The following is a 27,473-nucleotide window of genomic DNA, read 5'->3' as shown; positions in this document are numbered from 1 at the left end:
GAAGAAGAAAGGACACATTTTCTTTCCCCAACCTTTCTCTCTTTCCATCTTTTGTTTCTTCAATTTTTTTTGTTATTTTTTATTTATGCAACAGGTGGTCAGTGCATTTCATTAAAAATGTTCAATAAGAACAGAGGACTCAATGCCTGCCTAATAAATGTCTGCACTCCTATTTGGTCATGATTCTGGCTGGCAGTATTTTCTTTATACAAAGCAAGCCTGCTAACACAACACAAAACCAACTATTCACTCCAGAGGAAAAGCAAGCATTCAACTTGCAGATGTGTCACAGTAAGAATGGTTATATTTACGTTAGAAATACAGTAATAGAGTAACTCTGTCTCACCTACACATTTGGTCCTCTCCTCATTTAGTGTGAATCCCGTGAAGCAGATACAAGTGTATCCTTCAGGAAGATTAACACACTGCCCTTCTCCACAGATATCAGGATCCACTGTACATTCATTAATCTCTATAGATAAAAGAAATACAGCCAGAAAATTGTGTATTAGGAACTATAATTTAAAGCTTGCATCAAAACTTTGATATATTAATTCCTAGGCACACACTCAACTTAAAAAATGTGCAAGTTAGAAATTCAGCCGAATTCAGATTTAGAGCCAAAACAATGTTTATTTATATGTAAAATTGTATTTTCTTTCAGAACATATTTTCTCTTAAAGAAAGAAAAGGAAAGAATAAGAAATTATGTACATATCACACAACCTTTTTAAAAATACTAAGAAGAAATTCTGCAGGCTGTTCTGTTTTGTCTTTTCTTCTTCCTACACCATCTGTGGCTTTTTCTTTTTATTCTCCTGTTCTTAGCACCACTGCTTTTTGTTGTGGCGAAAATACTAATTATGTGTCAAAAATTGGTCTGTCATGTTATATATTAACTATGTCAATGTATGGATTGTATGATAGTTTTCTTGATGTCTACACTTAAAGAATGGGAAAAAAATAGAGTAGAAAAAGAAAAAAATAGGAGACTTAAATAAACTCTCATTCACATCTATTTCACTGAATAGACTGCTACATGTAAATCCATGTTTTCTGGTTAGATCAATTGCATCATGAAGCAGGCAACTATAAACCCGAATATGATGGCAGAAATAGGCATCTATCATTTCTTTTGATAATACCACATACAGAGAGGTAAAGCATGTTTTAGTCACTTTTAAGTTGTTTATATATCTGATAGTTAATGGTTTTAGTTACCTATTTAAATATTGACTCACTAAGCAGAGGAAATAGTCACTCCACTTATGAATTTAGTTATGCTTGGAAGTCAGTTTAAACATCCAGGATATTTACTATCACGGCTTGCAGGCTGGTTTCTGAGCGTACCTAAGCTTACCTAGCAGATCTATTTCCCTAAGTGTTCTAAGAAAAGGAAATACGAAAAAAACAGTGAATTAGAGCTTCACACACTGTGTTGCTGTCGACAAAGAAAATAATTAATTAATTAATAAGCCTCCATCTTGTATATTATGGTTGGGGCCGATCAACTGAGCGCAAAGAAGTTGGTTGTCTCCCTCTAATAAAAGGTTTCCAGTAATAACTAAAATACTAATGCCATCTAATTTCCTTCTGTTAAACTAGGGAAATAGATCTGCTGGATGAGCTGAATTACGCTTGGAAGCCACGCTGTGATATGTGAAGTAGGACAGATATTTCAAGTTATCTCTGCGAATTGATGCTTTATATTTTTCCAGTACTGTCAGCAGAGGTAGCCTAGCAATAAATGAATGAACCCACAGTAAATAGAAGCAAACCTTGAGGAATATATGGATTTACTGCTTCATATGGTGGGTTGTGACACCAAGGACAGTACAGTTTACTATCATTTTTGTGGAATGAAATGCTGTAACATAGTATCTGGATTCATATGGTGGATAGACTTGACATTATATCCACGATCACGGTAGTCATTTAAGCAAATGCTAAGGAAACCACATGTCCAGCCATCTTCTTTATAATTTGAGGCAAACTTGTGAAAATACTGTAAAAATGTGTTTTACTTGACTGTTAAAAATCTTTAAAACCAGACAAAGAAGAAAAAACTAAAATAATAATAATAATATTAGTATCCAAGTAAATTACTCAATATCAACTTTTTATTAAATTATTTGATGTCTTCACTATTAACGAAATGTCTTAACCCCCAATAATAGCAAAGCATGCTTTATTTTCAAATTCATTAAGATGTCTACATTTTGCAGTTTGCTATCCTTGCCTGTTACTTGAGTAGGAGCAATCACTTGACTTGCACTGGATGTGGAAACATCTGGGGCAATTGCAACAGGAACAGGTGGAGACGATTTTTCAATTACAACTAAAAACAAAACAAAAACAATTGTTTGATCTTTTATACCCATTGCTTTAATTCCTTGCTGACAATTACATGGGCAGATTATCTATTTTGTTTTTGCAAATAAAGTCATATGACTGATTTGATGACATGCAAATGAAAATGCACTGAATTTAATTAAATGCAATTGTTTTTACAAAGCAGCAGTGAACTCATATACATATACTGTCCGTCCATTTTTTTGTCTATCACTGTCACCATGAAAACTAATATTGATGCATTATGGAATCAATGTTAAAGATGGAATTGATATCCAACTGTTGTGAAACCCTGAGTTTAAACAATGGCAACCCAAACTGGTTAATATGGGAAATATTATAGGTACCTGGGAACTGCGGATGTAGGTTAATGGTGGAAATTTCGGGTGAATGCTGAGGTTGTCTACGATCCACATCAGGTTTTTCTCTTTTTGGCACAAGCTCCTGTCAAAATATGAGAAAGTGATGAGAACACTGCCCAGGAATGATTACGCTGCTAATAATAAACATGTATAATGACATACATTCACAAGATAGAACAATTGCACACTTGCTGGTTATGGAGATAAATTACAAGGCATTTAGTTTTTAAATGAGGGAACTAGCAAAATAGAAAAAAACAAAAAAAACAAGTTCAATTAAAAACACTGACACTGACAGGGTTATTTACAAAGGTGAGAATTCAAAGTAAATCCAAAGAGAATTTCGAATTTAAGGTCGGAGTAGCTTAAAGGGACACTCCAGGCACCCAGACCACTTCTGCTCATTGGAGTGGTCTGAGTGCCAACTCCCACTACTCCTAACCCTGTAAGTGTAATTATTGCAGTTTTTTTTAAAAACCGTAGGAAAGCATTGAAAATAGTTTTCAATGCTTTCCTATGGGGAGACCTAATGCGCATCCGCGGAATTGCCGCTCATGCGCATTAGGTCTCCTCGGCCGGTGGGCGGGATCAGTCTCGCCCGCCGGCCGACGGAGCCAGTAGGAGGAGCGGCGCAGAGGAGGAGACAGCGGAGAGGGACATCGCCGCTGCCTCAGGTAAGTGTCTGAAGGGGTTTTCACCCCTTCAGCAACTGGGGATTGTTGGGTGGGAGGGAGAGGGACCCTCCAGTGCCAGGAAAACGGATCGTTTTCCTGGCACTGGAGTTTCCCTTTAACTGGAAACATAACTGATCATTCTTCCAATTCACTTATTTTTACTTTAAATTTGCATTCACTGTGAATTCTCAGTTCAGTTCTTGTGCTATGCCGTGTCCGGAAAATAATTTGAATGGTATTCATTGCTAGATATTTTTACTACTATCTTCTTCAAATCAGTTCATTAAATATTGTCATCATACCTGTTCAGAAGTTGCAGTGGAATCTGTAAGAAGAAGCAAAATCATGTTAAAGCATCTGTTCACAAGAGTTGATCTTGTATGTTTGAACAGTGTCATAAAATCAGAAAAGCAGTTATTCACTAATTGAGCTCTAAAATATATTTCTCTCTCTCATAAAACCATTTAATAAATGGGATATAGTTATATACACTAATCATGTACACCTGCAGAATTATTAGGGTTTCATTTCAGGGCTAAGGCGAGTTGTCCATCGTTAATGCATATGTGGAACTTTTAAACAATATGCATGCAGGTGTATTCTGGAGATGCTCATAATATTACCAACATTTCCAGGGAAGGGAAATTATGAATTAATTAACCTTTATAAAGTATACTTTTTCTATATACTTTTTATGACTGAATAATAGTGACGCTCTATAAATTTAGCTATAAACAGTTAATAGCCATCATAACATCACATTGTCATGGGCTTCCAAATGAAAGTCCATCAACAAATGGTGGATGATAACCATGCCTAAACTGATTTTCTAGAATTAAATATATAAATGATAAAGAGACATTTCAGGCACCAACACAACTTTAATGCAAATACTTCATTATGAGTGTAATTAAGTTATTGGCAGCACAGAATGAGCTGTGAGAAGTCTGTATTAGAAGGAGGAGGAAACCCACACAGAAAAACAATGTCTGTCGGCTGTTTTTTTGTTTGTTTTTTAGTTTGTTTTCAAAAGCTAAAAGATTTCAGCATGCAGGACTCTACTGCATACTAAAGAAACACTCCAAGCACCATAACCACTATACCCCACTGCAGTGGTTATGATGAGTGGAAATCCATGTCACTCTAAAACAGTTTGACAAACTACTCTGGAATGTTTCTTTAATGAGATCAAACTATAAAATGCATAAAGATTGTGTTGGTGGCCTGGTGTGCAACTAAAATGTTTATATTGTGACATTTATCCCATTATCACATTTGTTTCAGAATGTGCAACTAAATATAGTTTGCAAAGACAAATATAAAACAGATAAAATGTATAAAACAGGCAATGTTACCATATATCTTGAATGTCCTAAAAATATAAAATAAAGAACATAGTATAGCCTGCATAACATAAACAAAATAAAATAAATATAAATGCTATTTTATGCAAATAAAGTTTGTTCCTGTATTTCCTGACTTGGCTTTCATCAAATGATACAAGGGAATTCTTTCAGTGATCAACTAAACCTGCTTTTCCAGCATTGTGGTCTCCAGGAATATTTCACAAGGCGCCTATAGTCTGAGCCACTGTTTACGGCTCAGCACCACGTGAGTGGGCAATTTTATATTTATTTTATTTTGTTTATTTTATGCAGGCTATACTATGTTCTTTATTTTATATTTTTAGGACATTCAAGATATATGGTAACATTGCCTGTTTTATACATTTTATCTGTTTTATATTCGGTGTATAGAGTTTGCTCTCACTATACTATTTATGCTATTTTATTATATATTTTCTGTGTGATTTGGAGTGATTCACACTTGGTGATTTGAGCACTTTTATCAATACTCTTCCTTTCTATTATTGTGTTTTATATGCAAAGACAAATATATAATGATTTTTTTTAACCCCTTAAGGACACATGACATGTGTGACATGTCCTGATTCCCTTTTATTCCAGAAGTTTGGTCCTTAAGGGGTTAAACAAAGAAAAAAAAATATTTACATTTCTCCCTTCCGCCCCCTCCCCCCCACCCACCTACCTACCCATCCACCTACCTACCCACCCACCTACCTACCCACCCACCCATCAACAACCTCTGAATACTGTCAAAGTATCCCTTAACTGATCGATACTATCTCTATTTCAGATATCATTCTCAATGTATTAGGAGAAACACAGCTTAAATTCGTAAAATAATCTGTTGTATCCCGTTCCCACTGGCCTTGATTGGTAGACCCACCTGGGTCATTTTTCTCGGACACAGATAATGCTTCAATTGGTTCCTCCTTGGTTATAACTGGTGGACGGGTTGTCCTCACTGGAGGCTGCATGGTGTATGTTCTTGCAGGTGGTGGAACTCTTACCACAGGCATTGTGTAGCCCATTCCACCAGGGCAGATTTCTTTAAAAGCCACTTAAAATGACAATAAAATGTGAAATTAAAACATGGGGAAATGCTTGTGGGTTTCAATTTATGTCAAGATATTTAGTTCATATAATCTAAATGTTCTTGAATTATACGATAATGTTCTAACATACATTTATCAGGCTACCATTCCAGTTCATTGTTCATGAAACTTATCTTAAAGAGCCAAAAAACACAAGATCTTCATATGAGCTGTATTGTATTATCTCTAAATACTGGCTCATTGATAATTGTTTAGTTTAAGTAAAGTTAAGTATAACAATTTTATAATACTTCCTTCATGTATTGCCATGTCTCCTAATTTACAGAATATGCTAGTGGATGATCACATCTGGGAATAAAAAATTCAAGGTAAAAAACAAAGATATTTTTGTTAAGGATCAATGATGATCTATTCTACCATTACAGACCCTACAAGCAATTTCTTAGATAAAACCATGCTATAATGTTCCTTATGGGGAGGAACCTGATTTATATGCAGCAGACAACACAGAACTAAATGTGTTCTAATTCATCTGAGAGATTAGTAAAAATGTTATGACAGAAGTATCAGCATGCAACCCTTGACACTTCCTCTGCTATCATGACAATCTGGTCCTTGCATACCTGTATTTTCCGAAATAAAATGTTCTGGCTATTTGCTATCTGTAACACTAGCGCTACGGATACCAAATAGCCAGAACATTTTATGTTGGAAAATACAGGTATGCAAGGACCAGATTGTAATGATAGCAGAGGAACTGTCAAGGGTTGCATGCTGATACACCAGTCATAACATTTTTATTGAATTAGAACACATTTAGTTCTGTGTTGTCTACTGCATATAAATCAGTGTCCTCCATATAAGGAACATTATGTGCATGGTATTAATTTTACTGCTTTACCATTAGCTGACAATATCCTAAAAGATCTGACAGATGCTTTTGTCATGTGCTTCAATAATTGTAGCAAATTGTTTCTCTGTAAAATATGATAAACAATTAGGACAAATATTTATGTTTAAAAGTAAACTAAATACATGGATGGCTGACTTAAACCATCACACCTCAATCTTCCAAACATGAGTTGCCTTCCAACTTTATATCCAAACATGTAACCATTGCAAATCCAAACTAATATGTTTCGTCTGTGGACTTGTATACAAAATGTATGCATGAATCACTATATGTATTATATTCAAAATAATAGTTTTTTTTGAAGAAAAAAAATCCTTTAAGCTATAGTTAGCTTAATAGTTCAAAGAAAATATTTATATAGAAATAAATATTGCAGCATTATTTTTTTTTATTTTTTTACTAGAGGTAAACAAACTCTGACACTCCACACGTTGTGCTTTACCAGCAGTATGGCTTGGTGCCTATAGTGTCCTCTTAAGGATTTCCCATTTGAACAGAAGGAAACATCCTAGAACAAAAAAAAAACCAACAACAACAAAAAAAAGGGTACTACCACTATTGTTACGGGTACTACCACTTTTGTTATTCGTAAGAGTTTCTGCAGGCAGTTCATTTGTGAGCTATGATATCTAAAAAGATGACATCATACCTCACGACAGTTCCAGGTTAGGCAGGAGAGTCCAGGCAGGAGAGTCCAGTCCAGAAAATTTTCCCAGTCCCAGGAAGTATCCCCAGCAAATGCAAGGAGAACACATCATTAGATATACTTTATATCCACAGCATTTCAGGAGTGCTATGAACATAAGCAAACCTAATTAGAGCGGAGCAGAGCAGCTATTGGTCAATCTGGCATTTGATTGGCCTGAAAGGGAGTGGAACTCTGATGTTGAGACTTTCTTGCAGGACTAACCTTCAGTTTAAGGGGACCAAGAGTAGCCTCGAAATCTACAACACTATTTCTAGCATTACATATAAAAGTTATCTATGTTTAGCAGTGGAGTGTTCCTTTGTAGATTACTTACCACAGAGATGAATGATTTGAGGGTAATGTTAATGCAATGTATGCAACTTCTGAAAGGGCACACAGACCGCTGGCGGCTTTATTTTGGACCTGTGTGGCTCCACGCGGCGGCAGCCATCTTTTTTGGTGTCACATGCGCTCCCACACGTTCCCGGGCGACCTGGACCTGCGGTTCCTCGCCTGCCTGCTCCCCTAACGTGCTGGCTGTGCAGCCGGCCCCTCATACATCAATTTATTTTCCTTGCAGGTGGAGTTTGCCTCTGGCCTGTTATGTGTTGGGTGTCCCCCTTACAGCTACTATATTACAGGGCACTACCCTGTCTGACATTACTACCCTCTACTGGGCCCTGCTATGGTGTCAGTGACACTTTTTTGGGTTGGGTGTCCTATTATATTCATACTGAGGATGACCCCTCCCGCTGACTGCACTGCTGGACCTAAAGGGTCCTGTTTTAATCATAATGAGGGTGATCTCCTCCCGCTGGCTGCACTGCTGTACCTACAGTGCCATGTTATAATCATACTGAGGGTGACCCCCTCCCCTGCTGGCCTATACTACATGGTATGCTTGTGCTCGTTGGGTGACCCCCTCTTGCACGCTGGGTGACCCCCACCTGGCCTCACCAGGTACCACACTGACAGTGTTTTACCTCTGTGGCAGTGATACAGCCATGGTTGACTGAGCAGATTTCCATGCCCTGAAGGTCTCCAGGCCTGGCTTTGTGCCACCATAGTGATCTCACTGCCCAAAGCCCTCACTGCCTTCCATGGTGATGCTCCACCGGCTACCCTGGACCCGGCACCTCAGGTGCTCGGGGCTCCAGCTCGGGCGATTCCCTCTGCTCTGTGGATATGGGCTCCGCATGTAAGGGACCTTGGAAGGACCATGGCGCTCCCATCGATAAAGAAGAAGCTGCCTGCCAAGTTAACCAAGAAGGCTTCTGGTTCAAGCGGCCACCCGGTGGAGGAGAGTTGTGATGTCCTGGATGAATACTGGGCCGACAGCTCAGGTGTCGCATCCCCCAGTGCAGGTTTTTTTCTCAGTGTCCATTCCCACTAAGTGAGGGAGACTGTGTTGGACTCTCTCCTGACTGATCGCCAAATGGCCCGCCAACCACCACTGATGACCCTGGTGAGATTATTCGATCCACCAGCTCATTAAATGCCCTCGTTCCTTGTAATGGGACCCTCCGGACCACATTGCACCTGTGTTACTGGCCATCGATAAAGAAGAAGCTGCCTGCCAAGTTAACCAAGAAGGCTTCTGGTTCAAGCGGCCACCCGGTGGAGGAGAGTTGTGATGTCCTGGATGAATACTGGGCCGACAGCTCAGGTGCCGCATCCCCCAGTGCAGGTTTTTTTCTCAGTGTCCATTCCCACTAAGTGAGGGAGACTGTGTTGGACTCTCTCCTGACTGATCGCCAAATGGCCCGCCAACCACCACTGATGACCCTGGTGAGATTATTCGATCCACCAGCTCATTAAATGCCCTCGTTCCTTGTAATGGGACCCTCCGGACCACATTGCACCTGTGTTACTGGCTCCGCCACCCCTTGGATAAGGAGGTAGGATCGAAACTTCAGGCAGAATGCCCCAGCCCAACGTTACCGGACAAAGTGGCTCTTATTCCCGATCGTGACCTGGCATTTTTCAGCTTCTTGATACATCCGGAAAAGATCGATCAAAAAACTGGAACATGGACTATGCTCTTTTGAGAAAGATGTAAGCGAAACATGTCAAGTGGAGATTAAGGATTGCCTACAAAGGACTGGTTTTATTTATACTTCTTTTTACTATATAGTTCACTTTTAAATAGTTTTATTTATTCTGTTTATTAATAAAGATTCTGTTTTAATACCCAGTCATTCTTGAGCTCCTTATACTCTTACCATCACTCTGCTGTTCCTGATCTACATATATCCCTAGGTGGGGATTGTTCCACCTAAAGCTCCATACACTAGAGCAGGTCATTGCTCTAGCAAATGTAAGTAGGTCAAATATTATTTACTTATCCTACTTTTACATACGTACTGTACCATTGGTATACATCCTTATTTTTTTCATATGATGAATCGCACTACCTTGGGAATCTGATACCAGCAAAAAGAAATCCTTAGACGGGGATTGTTCCGTCCAGGCTCCTAAAATAGAGCTTTATAAGCTCTGGAAAACGTGAGTGCTCCTTTGGAATATATCTTTATAACCATATTATTCATAACATACTGCACTATCATTGTACTTTTACTTCCCTTTTTTTAAGAGTAAGACACACAATTGCGAAATCTGCTGCTACCTGTGTATGTATGATTTTATTATAATAATTCTTAGCGCTGTCCACCTAATTTACTTGCTTGTTTTGTTCTATTGTTCACAAGGTAAAAGGAACTCCTTGTTGGTGAATAGCTGCTTTATTGGATAGAGAGCACTTATCACTTTTTTCACTATCTACCCAGGACAAACTGCTGGATGTCAGTGGCATGTCGACACAGATGTTCCTCATGGCAGGTGACGCTCTACAAAGTGGAACACTGGTGGATGCTAAATCTGCTATGAGAATGGGCCCAAAGGGCCATCTGTTTGTTTATAAAGAAATGCCAATTGGCCCTGTCCTCCAAACACCGCAAAGCGGCCCTTTACAAGCTGGACAGCAAATTGGTGGATTTGGCATCCAAGGAATTGGGTCCTGATACCGACACGTTTCTATTTATATGTCTCTCAACTAGGCACAGATGCCTCTCAGACAGTGTCCGGAGTCAGGATCAATGTTGTCGAATCTCTAAACAGGTCAGCGCTCCACGGCCGACGCATGGCCAAAGAGGCATCCGATTTGGTTCATTCAGACAATTTATCCCTGCTGGACAAGGGCTCAGTGGAGTGGGGACTGGCCACCTCACTTTTTGAGCAAAATCTACCTTGTATGGAAGAAGACAGGGGACTTCCGTCCTGTTATCAATCTGCATGCCCTCAACGCGTATGTCGTCTATCAACATTTCAAGATGGAGGGCATCCATCTCCTCTGCGAGGGAGATTGGTTATTTCAACTGGAGCTGAGGAGAACCTACCTCACGGTCCCGATGCATCTGATTCAGGACCTGGGATTTGCCCTCAACGTGTAAAAAATCTGAACTGGCTTCCTCTCGGTCAGTCCAGTTTCTGGGTTTTGTGGTGGATTCAGCTCAGGCGGTTCTCCGTCTTCCGATGTCCATGGGGACCACCTTCAGGAATGCTATCAGTAGCCTGCTCTGCGACCCACAGGTCACACTAAGGGCCTGTTGTCATCCTTCATTCAAGCCATCTTCCAGGACCCTGCACTATCGGGCACTCCAACCCCAGAAGGCTCACTCAGGTCATTGGCCTCGTACGACGGAGTTGTGTGTGTTTCGGAGGAAGCCCGTCTGGAACTTCATTGGTGGCTTCGACATATGGAGGACTGAAATGGCAAGGCAATTTTCGGACTTCAACCAGACTTTTTCCTGGAATCAGATGCCAGCTGTATGGGCTGGGGCGCTACTTGCGATGGCGTGGCGACAGGAGGACTCTGGACTCCGGAGGAGAGAACTCTTCACATCAACTGTCTGGAACTAATTGTGGGATCATTCGCCATTTGCAGCTTCACCAAGGGGAAGAATCACTGCTCGCTGCTGCTTCACATGGACAACCTCTCAGCTGTCCACTACATAAATCAGTTGGGAGGTTTCCCGCTCCATACTGCTGTCGGATTTCACGAAGAATCTCTTTAAATACTGTCTGGACAAGCATTTGTCATTTGTGGCAGAATATCAATAAAGCAGCAGTCTGGTTCGCCCGACACTGGAGAGAGTTCAGTGTTTTAACTATTGGACTCACTCCGAGACCCCCTTCACTCAGATCTGTTTGCATCCAGGGTGAACTGTCAGAAGGAGCTTATTCTTCAGTTGGCTTCCGCATCCCCACAGCGAGGCAATGGATGTGCTTCTCTAAGACTGGCTTCCCTCGGGGGTGTATACGTTCCCCTCTTTCTCCATGATACTTCTGACATTGCATCTGACCAAACTCCTGGGAGTGTCGCTTCTCCTGGTCACACTATTTTGGAGGAGTCAACCGTGGTTCCCTCTCTTGCTGGAGTTGTCATGCGAAGGCCCTCTACTACTCCCTGTCTCCAGGTATCTCCTACAGGATCCACAAGGGAATCCACATCCATTGATATTAGAGGATCGCCTACCGCTAGTGGCTTGAACCATTTTCGTGGTTCCTGGGATGTGTCGGGCGTATCGACAACGGTAAGAGAGTTAATCCAGGACTCTTGGGCACCTGGCACCAGACGATCATACCTGCACGCCTGGCGATCCTGGCATGGCTGGTGTCTGGAGAGACGTTTGGATCTCTTTATTCCTGGCATTTTGCTACCCGGCATTTTCCAGCTTCTTGATACATCCGTAAAAGATCGAGCAAAAAAATGGAACAGGGTCTATGCTCTACCCAGGACAAACTGCATGGCAGTCCTGAACTTCTTGGCTGAAGTGTTTTCTCAAAATTCATACTACAGGCATCAAAACCACTTGTAGAGATCATGTCACTTGCACAGCCTGAATGAAAAAAATGTTTCATTTTCAATCAGATGTTAACTTATTTTAGAAGTTAGTTTAGAAGCTGCTTTATCTCCTGTTTTCTAAATTGTACTTTAATCACACACAGAAGGCTGCAGCATGGTGTAGTATGCTATTAACAGAGCAGGAAAGAAGAAATTCTGAATTAAACAGACTGTACAATTAAAGTAAGTTTCAACAGAGATCTCTCTTTACATTTATTGTTTAGGAAGGAGGTGCAAGTCACATGCAAGGAGGTGTGACAAGGGCTGTATAAACAAAGTGATTTAAATCCTAAATGGCAGAGAGTTGAGCAGTGAGGCATGATCTATACACCAAAACTGTTTAATTTTAAGTTGTTTTGGTGCCTACATTGTCGAGGTGAAGTTGTTATAGTGCCTACATTGGTTTCCCCCTTCCTAGTGGCCTCAAATCTAAATATTCTAGTAATTAGAAGCCTTTGAAGAGAGGCTTCAAGTCCTGCCTCCGAACCTTCTAGGTATGAGAGCTAGAACAGAGCTACCTGGCTCTCATACCCTAACACGCGCATACGCCATCATAGTCTTCATTAGAGAAATACTGCATGCATTTATTTTCTATGGAAGAATCGTAGGCGCATCGCGTCAAGTGCTGCATATGTGCCTCCATTCCCCAATTCACCTCTATGCATTGGATTGGCTGGTCATCCTGAAAGCATGCCTCCAGGATTGCACAATGCTAGGAGGAGGTTGAAGCATCACAGATTGAGGCTTAGTGCGGGAGAAAAGTTGAGTTTTTTTACTAATTTCATTTTTTTTTAAAACATTTTTTATTTACACGGTGGGGGGGTCACTGGAATTAAAAGGGGCATCAAAACTGCAAGGTTAGGAATGTTATAGTGTTCCTTTATCATATCCTTACAAAATCCTTTGTATCATACTTACTGCAATTCATAAGGTAGAACATTTAAAAACTGCACCACTAAAATGTCTCTTTGGACTAGAATTGAGTATCCATATTGAATATATTGCCAACCCAGAGGTGGAAAGTTAGACAAGGGAGTCAAATAGAGAAACATATAGATGACCACAGGAACAAATATTACAGGCGCTCACTCAATAAAACAACAAATATAATGTGTTGTGTGTGTGGAGACCTATAAAAATCATTAATACGTACAGTATGGCTAAGCTATTAAAAGCAATTTCAAATAATGAACAGCTGAAGAGTACATTCAAGTACTAGGTTGTATTTCAAATCCACCAAAGCACTTTCAATTTAATATCATTCACATCTGAGTTCACGTTTAACTCCCACTGAGAAGACATATACATGTGACACTATAATCACAATTCAGAACTGCAATGTTAGATCGTTCAGCTAATTAAAATTGTATTCAAATCCTAAAACAGGAAACCAAGGCATTTGCCTGTAACTTAACAAGAGCTAGCAATATAAGTGGCATTTACCATGTACTCGAGGTAGATACCAGCGATGATTGATGTTGACAACCTTTCTGAGATGTAAAATACATTGTGGAAATGTATTTTTCCCCCCAAAGTATACGAAAGCATAACATTCACTGGCACATGTCAGGCCGGCTGCTGAGTGCAGGCATCAGTAATTATGCAGTCTCATGAATATTTTCCTTTCCCAGAAACACAGACTAATGATCCAATTTATATTCTGAACCAGAATTGTTATTGTCAGGTTTTAAAAGGAGTAACAATACTTAAAGGGACACTGTAGGCACCATGACCACTTTATTGAGATTAAGTGGTCTTGGTGCCTACAGTGTCCCTTTAAATATTGTGTCCCCGTCCCACTTAGTCCTGCAATGTAATGGCAGTTTTGAGAAATAATTACATTGCAGGACTAATACTGCCTCTGGTGGCTGTCAATCAGAAAGCCACTAGAGGCACTTCCTGGTGGCTAACCAACTTTGGTCGCCTAACTGACACTGGACATCCTCACGCTCTGCATGAGGACATCCAGCATCAGTAAAATCCCCATAGGAAAGCATTGATGCAATAGTTTTCTATTGAGAGGGTCTACCATGCATGTGCATTAGTCCCCATCAGATGATGTCAGATTAGTCGGAGCTCCGACCAACTTTGTAATCCATACACTATAGAATCCCTTTAATATTAAGTTCTTCTCACAATCTATATATGTGTTAATCATTTGTTAATACAATTATTTATTTATGTTACACAAAAGTTATTCATATTAGAGAATGCAGAAAATGGCAGCAGCTGAGGGTGCCATAAGAAGTCCAGACACACTTGAAATTATAGCTATATGGTGACTGGACTCATGGTACTTTGAAAGGCATTAAATGGTGTATTTCGGGGGGGCAGCGCCCGACTGCCATGCTGACCGGTTGCATGTGGGAGAGGTTCCTGCAGAATCCGACCTGTTTGACTTATAATCTGGGCTCAAAACAAGCATCCGAGCTGGCAGGGTATTGAACGTTGTCCAATTAATTGTTGCCGCTACTGGACCCTCCGAGATTGAATGCTTTGGGGCCTCTGTGAGTTAATTGAGGCTTTGGAGCGTGCGGCCTACTAGGGGTAAGAGCGGAACGGCAAACCGCCATCCCGTCTACATACCTGGCTGCCGCATTATGACTGTCTGACACTCCTCACAGATGCCTACCCCCCTTTGTGCCAGTGGAGGTTATCCCGGTCCCCACTAGATCGACAAAGAGCAGTTATCGGCAGGGCCTACTGAGAGCGCTCAAACATCTTGGATCTAAGATGGCCTTCGCAGCAGCAGTTACCACTGGGTCGACTCCACTACCCAACCTATAGTAGGGCCCCTGTCATGAGGTTTCCTTGCAACCCCATATCTGGGGCTGGTGGAGCAGACTAAGCTGTATACACTTATTGAAAAGAGAGAAACCCCAGAAGTGGCGCACCTGGGCCTGCTCGGAAATAGGGCAAAAAGAGGAGAATCCCTTCCATGTATCAAGTGGGGACCTCCTGTGTGAATATCCATGAAACCCCAGTACCACTCTCCGAACAGAGGGTCATAGAGCTGGACTTAAGGCTGATACAAGCACGTTTTTACCTATACTGGAAGGAGAGAGGCAGCAAGTGCCATAGAGTGGAATCTTCCAGCATCAAGGTGCAGCTGCCAAAACTAATGGTCTCACATTACAAGTCTGGCAATAGAATCCTCAAATTAGGCATCAGCTGATTTATTGGGACTGATCTGAGGACTTACACTGTTCTTTCTCACTCACATTTATGATCCTTTTACCCTTTGATTGTTTATCCTTGCTCCCTGCTTTTTTTATTTACCTTTGTTGTTTTATCTGTTAGCCATCTTACACTTTGCTTCCCAAGAAATGTACCTATTACTCTATGTCAGGGGTTCTCAACCCAGTCCTCAAGGATTTAGGGATTACCTGGGTGTGTCTAAGGTGTTTAGAAAAAGAAAAAAAAACACCTTAGACACACCCAGGTAATCCCTAAATCCAGGACTGGTAGGGGGGCCTTGAGGACTGGGTTGAGAACTCCTGCTCTATGTGAACCCAGAGATGGGGGCCTGCTGATGCCTTTATATATAGGACTGCTGTGGGATAAACTATAATTTGTAATAAGCAGGTCTAGTATAGTTCATTACAGTTAAGCCACTGTTCACTGTAAGCCACCCGCTAGAGGTCTGTTTAGCATGGGCCACCTATACTTTACTACAAGCATGTCTTAGAGCACATATTTCAGTTTACTATCTCTCATTATTTCTATTACCAGGACACAAAATAGTTTCAAAGTATCCTACAAGGTAATGCACTTTTAAATAAATATTTTCTATAAATTGTAATGCATACATATACAAGGAACTGGTAGCATAAACCTATAAACATATGGTTTATTTCTATTAGCCTTACCTGTTCCAAGAACAGGGCACTTTTCACAATGCGGTCCCCATGCTTTGCCCACACTGCAACAGCAGAGCTGCCTGGTAAGCTGAACAGACAGAGGATGCATGCACTGCTTTCCTGTATTGACCAGTCGGTAACAAGGGCCTTTCTCCTCAGACAAAGGAATTTCAGCTATGACAGAGGAAAATTGGAATAGTTTACTTGAGAATAGCAAGAACTCATTATTTAATACGGACCAATTAACAATGCAAGAGACTACAGGTTGGACAATTAACTAGGATCAGCAATTGTTACTCTAAGCTAAAATTGGGAGTTTGAGATGTATATGTTTTAACACAAGCACCAGATTCATGCAAGACGATACTATGTGACTTTTGTGTGCAAAGAGCTTTCTGTTACTATGCTAAAACCCTACAAATTGTTTTACGTGATGGTTTAATGCATTCTATTGGATTAATCTGCTAATAGTTTGTTTATGAAAATGGTGAAAGTCTGTAGAACTAGCCAAAATTATAGTGTGAAGAAATGAAAATCAAAGCAAGATGCCTAATAATTCTAGCTGTGTTTTAGAAGGAACATCTTAGAATTAGGAAATATCTACAATATCTACAATACAGACATAGTGATTATTTTTAAATGAAATGACACAAACAAGTCTTTACTCTTCTTAACACAGAAGAAATGGTGACAGTAGTTATAGTTACTCTGGCAATAAATGGCAGACTATATACAGTATTAAAAGGCACACTAAGAAGTTTATGGCAATGTGGGCTCAAGTTCTCTGGCGCCACCCACAGTTTTAATATAAAACTATTTAGGATTTAACTGGAAACTCGTCTAGACATCCAGGTACCAACAACTCTTTAGGCACAATAATAATGAAGAACTGGTGATACAATTACAACTTTTCCAATCACTACTACAGCTTTTAGATATATTATTATTAAAATATATAATGTATTTTGGTTTGAAAAGTGAACTGTGACCCAATATCTACACCACAGTAGACATAGCTTATTGTCTACAGTTCAAGGAATCTTCAGACTTGTGCCATGGCATAAAATAATGGTCTATGACATTAAAGGACCACTATAGGCACCCAGACCACTTCAGCTCAATAGTTTGTTTTCCTGGCACTATATCTACACACAAAAAAAAACTAAGGGAACTTGTTTATTCTGTTATTTAATCAACACGTGTTTACATGTAAGTTAAGCACTCACCAGATACATAGTTCACTTGCATCTAAAGCTGTACAGAACAGTACTTCCAAATTTAACATGTGTATAATGTCTAGATCAATAAACGCCTTGCAAATCAGTTTATTGCACATGGTTATTTTACACCACTGTTCCGTAAACCAGGCACATCCATTTGTCACTTCAAATATGACTCAGTCAAGCAAAAAATCCACAATTTAGCAAATTACGGTTATTTAACTATTTCCTGTGTCCTATCGGATTTAATTCAAAATATTAAAGGGACACTATAGTCACCAAAACAACTTTAGCCTAATGAAGCAGTTCTGCTGTATAGATTATGCCCCTGTAGTCTCACTGCTCAATTCTCTTCCATTTAGGAGTTAAATCACTTTGTTTATGAACCCTAGTTACACCTCCCTGCATGTGACTTGCACAGTCTCCCTAAACACTTCCTGTAAAGAGTCATCTAATGTTTATCCATATTTTATTGCAAGTTCTGTTTAATTTAGATTTTCTTATCCCCTGCTATGTTAATAGCTTGCTAGACCCTGCAAGAGCCTCTTGTATGTGATTAAAGTTCAATTTAGAGAGAAAGATATACAATTGTTTAAGGTAAATTACATCTGTTTGAAAGTGAAACCAGTTTTTTTTTCATGCAGGCTCTGTCAATCATAGCCAGGGGAGGTGTGGCTAGGGCTGCATAGACAGAAACAAAGTGATTTAACTCCTAAATGGCAGTGAATTGAGCAGTGAAACCTTAGAGGCATGATCTATACACTAAAACTGCTTCAACTCTTTAACTCTGACCTACAAAGCTCTGAACAACTCTTCCCCTTATTGCATTTCTGAACTAATTTGCAAGTGCTCCCCTTCTCAGCTTCTCTGCTGGTGACCTCCTGTCTGCCACTCGTGCTCATACTGCTAACTCACACTTACAGGACTTCCCACAGGGAGCTCCATTCTTATGGAACAGCCTGTCTCCTCCTTACTCTTCAATTCTTTAAGACATTCCTAAAAACTTACCTCTTTAAAGTAGCCTATGTTTTACTTTCATTATTTTCTAAACTTAATTAGTGGGTGCAGTCTCCACTTCACTTTCATCTTCCAATTCAGCGCCGTGTCACATGATTGCTATCCCCCATGCTATCTTTCCTACTATGTTTTTTTTACCCCACCTCAATAGTTTATAAGCTCGTTCAAGAAGGGTTCTCATCAACCTATCGTTCTTGTCAAAAAGTTAATAGTATGTTCATTTATTGCTAAATTCCTTCCTTTATAACGCTGTTAAGCACTGCAGACTATGCTGGCACTATATAAATGGCAATAACAATAAGAAACAGAATACTGTGGTGTTAACTTTGATTACCAATAGAAGAAAGTACGTAAAACTAGCCATATCCCAGCCTGTGAATTGGTTGTTTTTTTTTTAATCTTTAAATTGCCCCATAGAATTTGTAATTATTTTACGTAGAGAGCGCTTGCATTGCAGATACATTTTTATGTAAGTTTTATGAAATACAGACACTGTGTAGACCACATGACCAGAAGATGCCAAAATTCACATAAAAGCAGGAAGCTATGCCATTATATAGACCTGCAGAATTAAGTAGAATCATGTCTAGATAATTTAAATACAAAAACAAACAAGCTTGACAACACTCAAATCAAATGGCCTAAATTCTTGCTGAGATGATAAAACAAAATACACCTTTTAATTCATATATTTCTTGAAATCGTGTGTCTTAGTTATTCACAAAAAAATTTACAATGTAGGGAATTCAAAGTGATAACAAAATCTTTCAAGTATATTATCCACTTTAAATTATCTTTCTCATTTACGAATATAAACATGCATTACCTCACAGTCTGACATACAAAGGGCAAAATGGAAAAGGGTAACTAAGAAATGTCCCTTTAAACTGTAATGTAGCACAAGGTTCATTTCCATTTAACAGACGGCTTACATAAATAGACATGTTGTTTGTATGTTCTGATCACACATCATCTAAATTTGATCTCCTTAACCGTCAATCAATGCAAATGTTTGTAACAAGTACAATTTACGATTCTTCCTAGACAGTGTGCTCAATATAGTATGCAGGGTATTAACTAAAATGTGGTATGTGTCTTCTTAATGTCTCTAATTCCCCAGTGGTGAGATCACTATGCTGTTCATTCCAATAAAATGAAATTTTATCTTCATCAGCAAGGAAGAAACTAGTCTACAAGCCAAAATAAACACAAATGGTTTCTAAAAATTGAACATTGCAGGTTTCTGTTAAATATAGCAATGTGGGTAACAAGGAAAGCATCTACAGGCTGCAGAATAATGCCTAAACTGGACACAGAATGAAGATCATACATACTGTCTGAATTTAGGCTGGCTCAAAAAATGTATATAGGTCAGGGTCAAGGGAGCCAGTTTTAGAAATTAAATAAAACAAGGTAAGTGATGCCCTAGAATCCGTTTACTGGGAATATGATAAAACGTAATAACTTGAGTATCTGAAATTTTGTTTTCATAATAAATACTAATTGAATCTACAAATTTGTATAGTTTTCTTAGTGACATCTGCTGGAAAGTGTTGTTTTAAGAGACATGGCCAAGTCACCAGAATTTAATGTATGTTCATTTACTATTAAAAAAACTAAAAAGCAAATCAAAAGCCTTCATTTTAAGAAGAGCATTCAAGCAATAAAAAGCTAAAGAAATGATAAGGCTGCATATAAAATTCTGTTCTAGTTTTTTATGTAAAGTGTGTGTTAAGGTATATGCTAATTGCTTTAGTGCAAATAGCACCACTCTAAACTCATGGTTTTCAAAAAAGCACATATTAAAAAATACAATACAATACAATACAATACAATAATGCAAAGTATGCACTGCAGAAGATGTACACCTCTCTAGTAAGGCAAGGAGAGGGAGAAAAAAAAAATAAAGAAGGTGTGCCTTTTTACACCACTGAAGTATGGCTTGGTCCTTAACGGTTTTGGAACAAAATAACCACAACAGCTTATTGTAGAGGTTACATTGCCTGACATATACTGGCACTCTCATTCACTTTGTGACATATGTTTTAGAAACCATTTTACAAACACAAGGCTTTCCATGACAAACTGAGGTGTGGTGTTGGAGGGACTCCAAGCTCAGGTCATAGCACTTGGTATAGTGATCAGCTGTGCAAGTTAGTGGAAGTACCCACAGACGATATTAGTCTGTATCGTCACATACTGGTGGCAGCGGTAGCATAACTTGCAGCACAGTGATCGCCCTATCGCCATGCAGTAGCTACGTGCTTTATGTCTAGCTCTCATCCCTGTTCAACTGTTCACACAACGGCTTAACTTCAGTACTTAATTCATCACCCACCTAACATGCTATATCAACGAGATGCATTAAGATTAAGGCAACCAATCTAGGTGACCGCCCGCAGTTAACAAACCTTATCTACTAAATGAAGGGAGACATGTCTCCATTTATCATCCTATCATAAATTAGCATTTCCCTTTCTGTAATATAACCGAGAAAAAAAATTAAAAGAGGCTGTCACTGGAGCATACATAGTTTAACGAACAGTCTGCTATTTCTCATGTACATCCATCACTTACCACAGTTTTCTATTGATATCAATACATATAACATGACTCAATCATTTACTTATCTAATGTCATACCTATGCCTCAATGAAAGAAAGAATTATAAAAAAAAAGATATCAACCTATCAAAAAAATACAAAATGTAAATATTTTTCATAATTTTAAATAATGTTAAAAGTTTATCCAAAAATATGAAATCATTTGTAAAAACATATACAACAATATTAAATTGAGGCCTATCAGTGGGGCTATCATTCCATTACTTTTTGTGTGTCATAAAGGAAATGAATGAATCAGATAAGTTATGAAAAAGGAGTATGATTCAATATCACTAAAAAAAAAGTCTTAATTGCATGATGTAATTAAACTAGCTGGTTCAGCCTTCTCTAAATATAAGGAATCTTTTGCAAATGCTACTGATCTACACACCACCCACTGAACAATGATATGACCTATATACTAGCAGTGTAGAACACTTCTATTAGTGGTGTGACTGAAAGTGTTTTAGAAGATTGGATTAAGTCTCATGTCCCTTAGAGTTATATGCATGAAAAATGGGGAAAATACAAAACCCTTACCACTTACCTATACATGCAGATAATGTGGGATCTGGCACAAACCCTGGTTTGCACGTGCATCTATAGCTTCCAATGGTGTTCAGGCATTCTCCATTGGGACATGCATTTTGCATACGACATTCATTAATATCTATGACAAGAATGGAATACAAAAGCATAGTTCATTATCTGATATTCCATTTCTTCATGTTTTTTAGCCTAGCAATACATCTGGCACAAACACATAAAAAAAAAAAAAGTTATAATCTGAGCTTCTTTTTGCAGATTAATATGCTTATTAATCTGCAAAAAGAAGCTTCGATTATAACTCTGTTACAGTACCAGTCAGTAATAAAATATATTCATACTATAAAATATAATATATAATAAAATAACCCAAAGCATTTTTGAACATAGAGATTATATGTGGCTTATTACAAATTGTGGTTACAATTAAATAACCAGCCTCTCCAGCTAACCATCCACAAATCAAAACCTTTTTGCCCCACACTAACTTAATTGTTGGTGTGGGGCATTGTCCAATCAAAGAAAGCAGTTGTCTTATAAGCCCATTGCGTCAAATATATATTTTAACTCCCACCAGTCTCAGATACTTACTGAACATTATAGGAGTTGTTGGCTTTGGGTAGCATTGGATTACAGGTTTTGCAGTCTTCTCATCCAGCCTGCATAACAAAGGATGGACAGACACCCACTCGAGAGGCTTGGATGCAGGAATGGTCCATGAAAACTTGAATAAAACTTAATTTAAACTGGCAAAATTCACTTAATGGCTAAAGAAATGTGAAATCCATGACTCTGCAACAGCAACCTAAATATATGCATCTATGCTGCCCTTGTTAGCATTGAGCTACTGCAGTGGCAAAGTCTTGCATCATAACTTCAATTATATAAAACCAGTTATAGTGTTGACAATGAACTTTTACTTGATTGTCAATTAAAGCTAAATCTGAAAAAGTCACAATCTTACACAGATTTTGGTCCTAGCATGCTAAAACCCACACAACTTTAATGGACTAGCAAGTGAAGTGAACCCTCCATTTTATTTTGGACACCACATCATAAGGCTTTGTTACCTGCAGGGCTGTCTTTAGCGCGGGGCAAACGGGGCAGCTGCCCCGGTCCCAGTTGCTCCTGGGGGGCCTCAGAGCAGCTGCTCCGTGGGCCCCGCGATTTGCGCAACCCCCCTTGGACCCAGCGGTGCGGCTGCACAGAGCCGCACCATCCCGCATGCTAAAGAGGGCCCCCGGGTGGCCCATGCACTAAGGGCCACCCGGTGGGCATGTGTCAGCAGGGGCCCGGTCGGGCGCTGTTACGCTTAAACAGCACGACCGGGCCCCTTCCTGTTCGGCAGCCGGCTGGGAGGAAGTGAGTGCCTCGCGTCACTTCCTCCATCCGGAGATCAGAGCCGCACAGGAGGAGAAAAGCAGGGAGGAGGGGAGTTTCAGAGGAGAACCCCCAACTGCCTCAGCCTGCCACTGGACTCCAGGGAAACCACCCTCCAGAAAAGGTAAGGGTGGTTGGAGGGTGGCTAAATGTATGTCAGTATGTTTGTGTCTGTGTGTGTGTATGTCTGTGTGTGTCAGTATTTCTGTCTGTGTGTGTTTCAGTATTTGTCAGTATGTATGTCTGTCTGTGTGTCAGTATGTATGTATGTGTGTCAGTGTGTCTGTGTTTTAGTGTGTGTGTTTGTGTAAATACTTCTGTCAGTGTGTGTGACAGTATTTCTGTCTGTGTGTGTGTCAGTATTTATGTCTGTGTGTGTGTGTCAGTATTTCTGTCTTTGTGTGTGTCAGTATTTCTGTCTGTGTGTGTGTCAGTATTTCTGTCTGTGTGTGTGTCAGTATTTCTGTCTGTGTGTGTGTGTCAGTATGTCTGTCTGTGTATATCAGTATGCCTGTGTGTGTCAACATGTCTGTGTGTGTGTGTCAGTATTTCTGTCAGTGTATGTGTCTGTGTGTATGTGTCAGTATGCCTGTGTGTATGTCAGTATGCCTGTGTATGTGTCAGTATACTTGTGTGTATGTCAGTATGCCTGTGTGTGTGTCAGTATGCCTGTGTGTATGTCAGCATGTCTGTGTGTATGTCAGTGTGTGTCAATACGTCTGTCAGTGTATGTGTCTGTATGTGTGTCAGTATATCTGTGTGTGTTTGTCAGTATGTCTGAATGTGTGTCAATATGTCTGCCAGTATATATTTGTGTGTCAGTGTATGTGTGTGTCAGTATGTATCTGTGAATGTTTTAATATGTCTGTGTGTGTGTATGTGTCAATAACTCAGTGTGATTGGGGGTTGGGCATAATTGGGGGGTTTGTGGATTGAGAGGGTCGCAGGGCCAAGGGGGCCCAACAAAATTCTTTGCCCAGGGTCCTATTCATATTATAGACGGCCGTGGTTACCTGGGACTGGCAAAGAAACTTTGTACCTCATCTCCCCAGGTAAAAAAAAAATATCAGTGTTAATGAGTTCACTTTTATTTACTGTGTCAGGAAGCACAGAGTGCCGCTGATTGGCTAGAGCGGTCAGCTGGCACTCTAAGCCAATCAGTAGCTCCCCATTTATAAAAAAAAGTAAAACATTTTTATGAACCGGGAACTAGCAATTGGCTCAGAGCGTCAACTGACGACTCTAGTCAATCTGCAGCACTCATGCCTGACATCAATTTGTACTTCCCGACACTCCGTTTGAGAAGCCGAATACCACTGAGCGATCTGGAGGTGGATGAAGCCTTTGGGGTTAAACCATTTGAGAGCGGTTTAACCCCCTAAAGGAAAGAGATCACCCAGGGACACCCAGGTGCAGGGCCGGACTGGGGATATAAAGCAGCCCTGGAAAAAAAAATCTATGCCAGCCCCATAAGTCATTATAAGCCATTTATTGTCGCATGTAATATGTAAGGCTATGTATTGCCACCCCAGATGATTGAGTTATATATATATATATATATATATATATATATATATATATATATATATATTACTTTTTCTAATGTAAAATATTGGTCCTTTCAGAGTAAAACATTTAATTATACAGTAAGCATACTCACATGCAGACACAGACAATCTCACTGACACACACAAGCTCATTGATACACAGCCTCATAGACAAACAATTTCACTAATATACATAAGCTCATTGACATAAAAACACAAGCTCACTCACTAGCAGGCACACACACACATGCAAGCAAGCTCACTCACTAGCAGGCACACACACACACACACAGCTTAATGTAGTGGTTCTGGTGTCTATAGCCTGTCCCTGCAGGCTTTTGAATGTAAACACTGACTTTTCAGAGAAAAGGCAGTGTTTACATTGCTTCCTAGTGACACCTCTAGTGACAGACACTCAGACGGTCACTAGAGGCGCTTCCTGTGTCAGTGCGGATTGGCTGAGATCATCAAGCTTGATGATCTCAGTCATAGAGGCAGAGACCAGCACGACGTTGGAAAAAAAAAACAGGTGAGTAAAACACTATTTTTAAAAACACACAGACACCACGACTGACACACACACACACCATGACAGACACACACACACCATGACAGACACACCATGACACAGACCATGACACAGACAGACACACACACACACACACAGTGACACAGACAGACACACACATCATGATACAGACACACAGTGACACAGACACACACACACACACACACACACACAACACAGACACACACACCATGACACAGACACACACCATGGCACAGACAGACACACACACACACCATGACACAGACAGACACACACACACACAGCATGACACAGACAGACAGACACACACACAGCATGACACAGACAGACACACACAGCATGACACAGACACACACACATGACACAGACACACACCATGACACAGACAGACACACACACACACACACACCATGACACAGACAGACACACACACACACACACAGCATGACACAGACAGACAGACACACACACCAACACAGACAGACACACACAGCATGACACAGACAGACAGACATACACACAACATGACACAGACAGACACACACACACACAGCATGACACAGACAGACACACACACAGCATGACACACACACACACAGCATGACACAGACACTTGTTGCTACCTGTGTGGGTGGGTGGGCAGACTGATAGGTGTCCTGCGGCCGCAGGGAGAGCTTGAATGGTGTCCGCAGGGGAAGCTCTTCTGGCAGCCGCTGGGGGAGCAGGCTGTTCTGTCTCTGCTCCCCCGCCCTCGCGCGCTAGAAAGAGACTGGGGCCGGAATATGACGTCATATTCCGGCCCCGGTCTCATTAAGCTGCGCGCGAGGGTGGGGGAGCAGAGACAGAACAACCTGCTCCCCCAGCGGTCGCAAGAAGAGCTTCCCCTGCGGCCGCCATTCAAGCTCTCCCTGCGGCCGCAGGACACCCACATGTCTCCCCGGCCCCAGGTGCCGACGGCCCACCGGGAAATTTCCCGGTATCCCGGTGGGCCAGTCCGGCCCTGCCCAGGTGCTTCCTGGCATCATAGCATTTAGATGAAGTTGTTATGGTTATAGTGACCAGAATGTTCCTTTAATTTGCTTAAGTGTCAGGAATACAAACATGTATTCCTGACACCATAGTTGTGAAAACGCTATTCACCCTGGCTTAATGTGATAATTACACAGAAAAGGAGACCCTTGAAACAAGGGGATCCTGAGAAGCAACTTTGGACACGGAAAAGGCACTTGAATGCCCGGTAACAGGAAAGAGAGAGAGAGTAATAGGAGAGTGAACAGGTAAAAGATAATGAGTCATAACCTGTCCCCCCAGCTACCTTGATATACCATACTTTTACAAGATAATAGTAAAAACAGATAAATAGCCCAACACAGGGACTATAGAGGGGTAACAAGCAAGAGAACCCCCAAAAAATATATCTCTCCAAAAGCTGCCTAGTATTGTATGTGGATACAACCACCTAGACTAAGGCAAACACACTAAATACCTGCTACCGCTAGCAAACAAAAAAGTCACCTAATAAAAAACTATAAAGTGCTACCTAAAAGTGTAAGGCAAACATAGGAAAAAATAAATAAAGTGAAAGAAACGCTCGACGCGCGTTTCAGCGTGTATGCACGCCGTCGTCAGGAGCTAGTCAACCACTGTGTGCTCCCGGGCTTCTTAAGTGTCTGACATATCATAGCCGAATAGCCTGCAGCTGATCGAGGCAAATTGAAAGAGTCGTTCTGTCCCACCTCCTATACCGCGTCATAGCCTAATGGTGGCTATGCGTTGGTGGATATCCACCACATATCCACCAACGCATAGCCACCATTAGGCTATGACGCGGTATAGGAGGTGGGACAGAACGACTCTTTCAATTTGCCTCGATCAGCTGCAGGCTATTCGGCTATGATATGTCAGACACTTAAGAAGCCCGGGAGCACACAGTGGTTGACTAGCTCCTGAAGACGGCGTGCATACACGCTGAAACGCGCGTCGAGCGTTTCTTTCACTTTATTTATTTTTTCCTATGTTTGCCTTACACTTTTAGGTAGCACTTTATAGTTTTTTATTAGGTGACTTTTTTGTTTGCTAGCGGTAGCAGGTATTTAGTGTGTTTGCCTTAGTCTAGGTGGTTGTATCCACATACAATACTAGGCAGCTTTTGGAGAGATATATTTTTTGGGGGTTCTCTTGCTTGTTACCCCTCTATAGTCCCTGTGTTGGGCTATTTATCTGTTTTTACTATTATCTTGTAAAAGTATGGTATATCAAGGTAGCTGGGGGGACAGGTTATGACTCATTATCTTTTACCTGTTCACTCTCCTATTACTCTCTCTCTCTTTCCTGTTACCGGGCATTCAAGTGCCTTTTCCGTGTCCAAAGTTGCTTCTCAGGATCCCCTTGTTTCAAGGGTCTCCTTTTCTGTGTATTTTCTCTGGGTTACCCCCTATA

General features: G+C 40.4%; 1 protein-coding gene across 2 annotated transcripts in view; it reads right to left on the bottom strand.

The window, feature by feature from the left end:
• LTBP1 (latent transforming growth factor beta binding protein 1) overlaps positions 1 to 27,473 on the bottom strand; it is a 395,779-nt gene that overhangs the window by 84,073 nt on the left and 284,233 nt on the right. For both annotated transcript variants that reach the window (XM_063443116.1, XM_063443117.1), the window contains 7 exons: positions 21,559 to 21,681; positions 16,181 to 16,345; positions 5,639 to 5,812; positions 3,691 to 3,713; positions 2,700 to 2,796; positions 2,240 to 2,338; positions 347 to 472 (listed from right to left, as the gene is read on the bottom strand). In XM_063443116.1, coding sequence (XP_063299186.1) covers positions 347 to 472; positions 2,240 to 2,338; positions 2,700 to 2,796; positions 3,691 to 3,713; positions 5,639 to 5,812; positions 16,181 to 16,345; positions 21,559 to 21,681 — 807 coding nt within the window. The remainder of the gene's footprint in view (positions 1 to 346; positions 473 to 2,239; positions 2,339 to 2,699; positions 2,797 to 3,690; positions 3,714 to 5,638; positions 5,813 to 16,180; positions 16,346 to 21,558; positions 21,682 to 27,473) is intronic.

Source organism: Pelobates fuscus, chromosome 2 (assembly GCF_036172605.1).
Source record: "Pelobates fuscus isolate aPelFus1 chromosome 2, aPelFus1.pri, whole genome shotgun sequence".
Classification (NCBI taxonomy): domain Eukaryota; kingdom Metazoa; phylum Chordata; class Amphibia; order Anura; family Pelobatidae; genus Pelobates; species Pelobates fuscus.
Note: the sequence above shows the minus strand (reverse complement) of the source record. Positions and strands in the feature narration are given on the sequence as shown.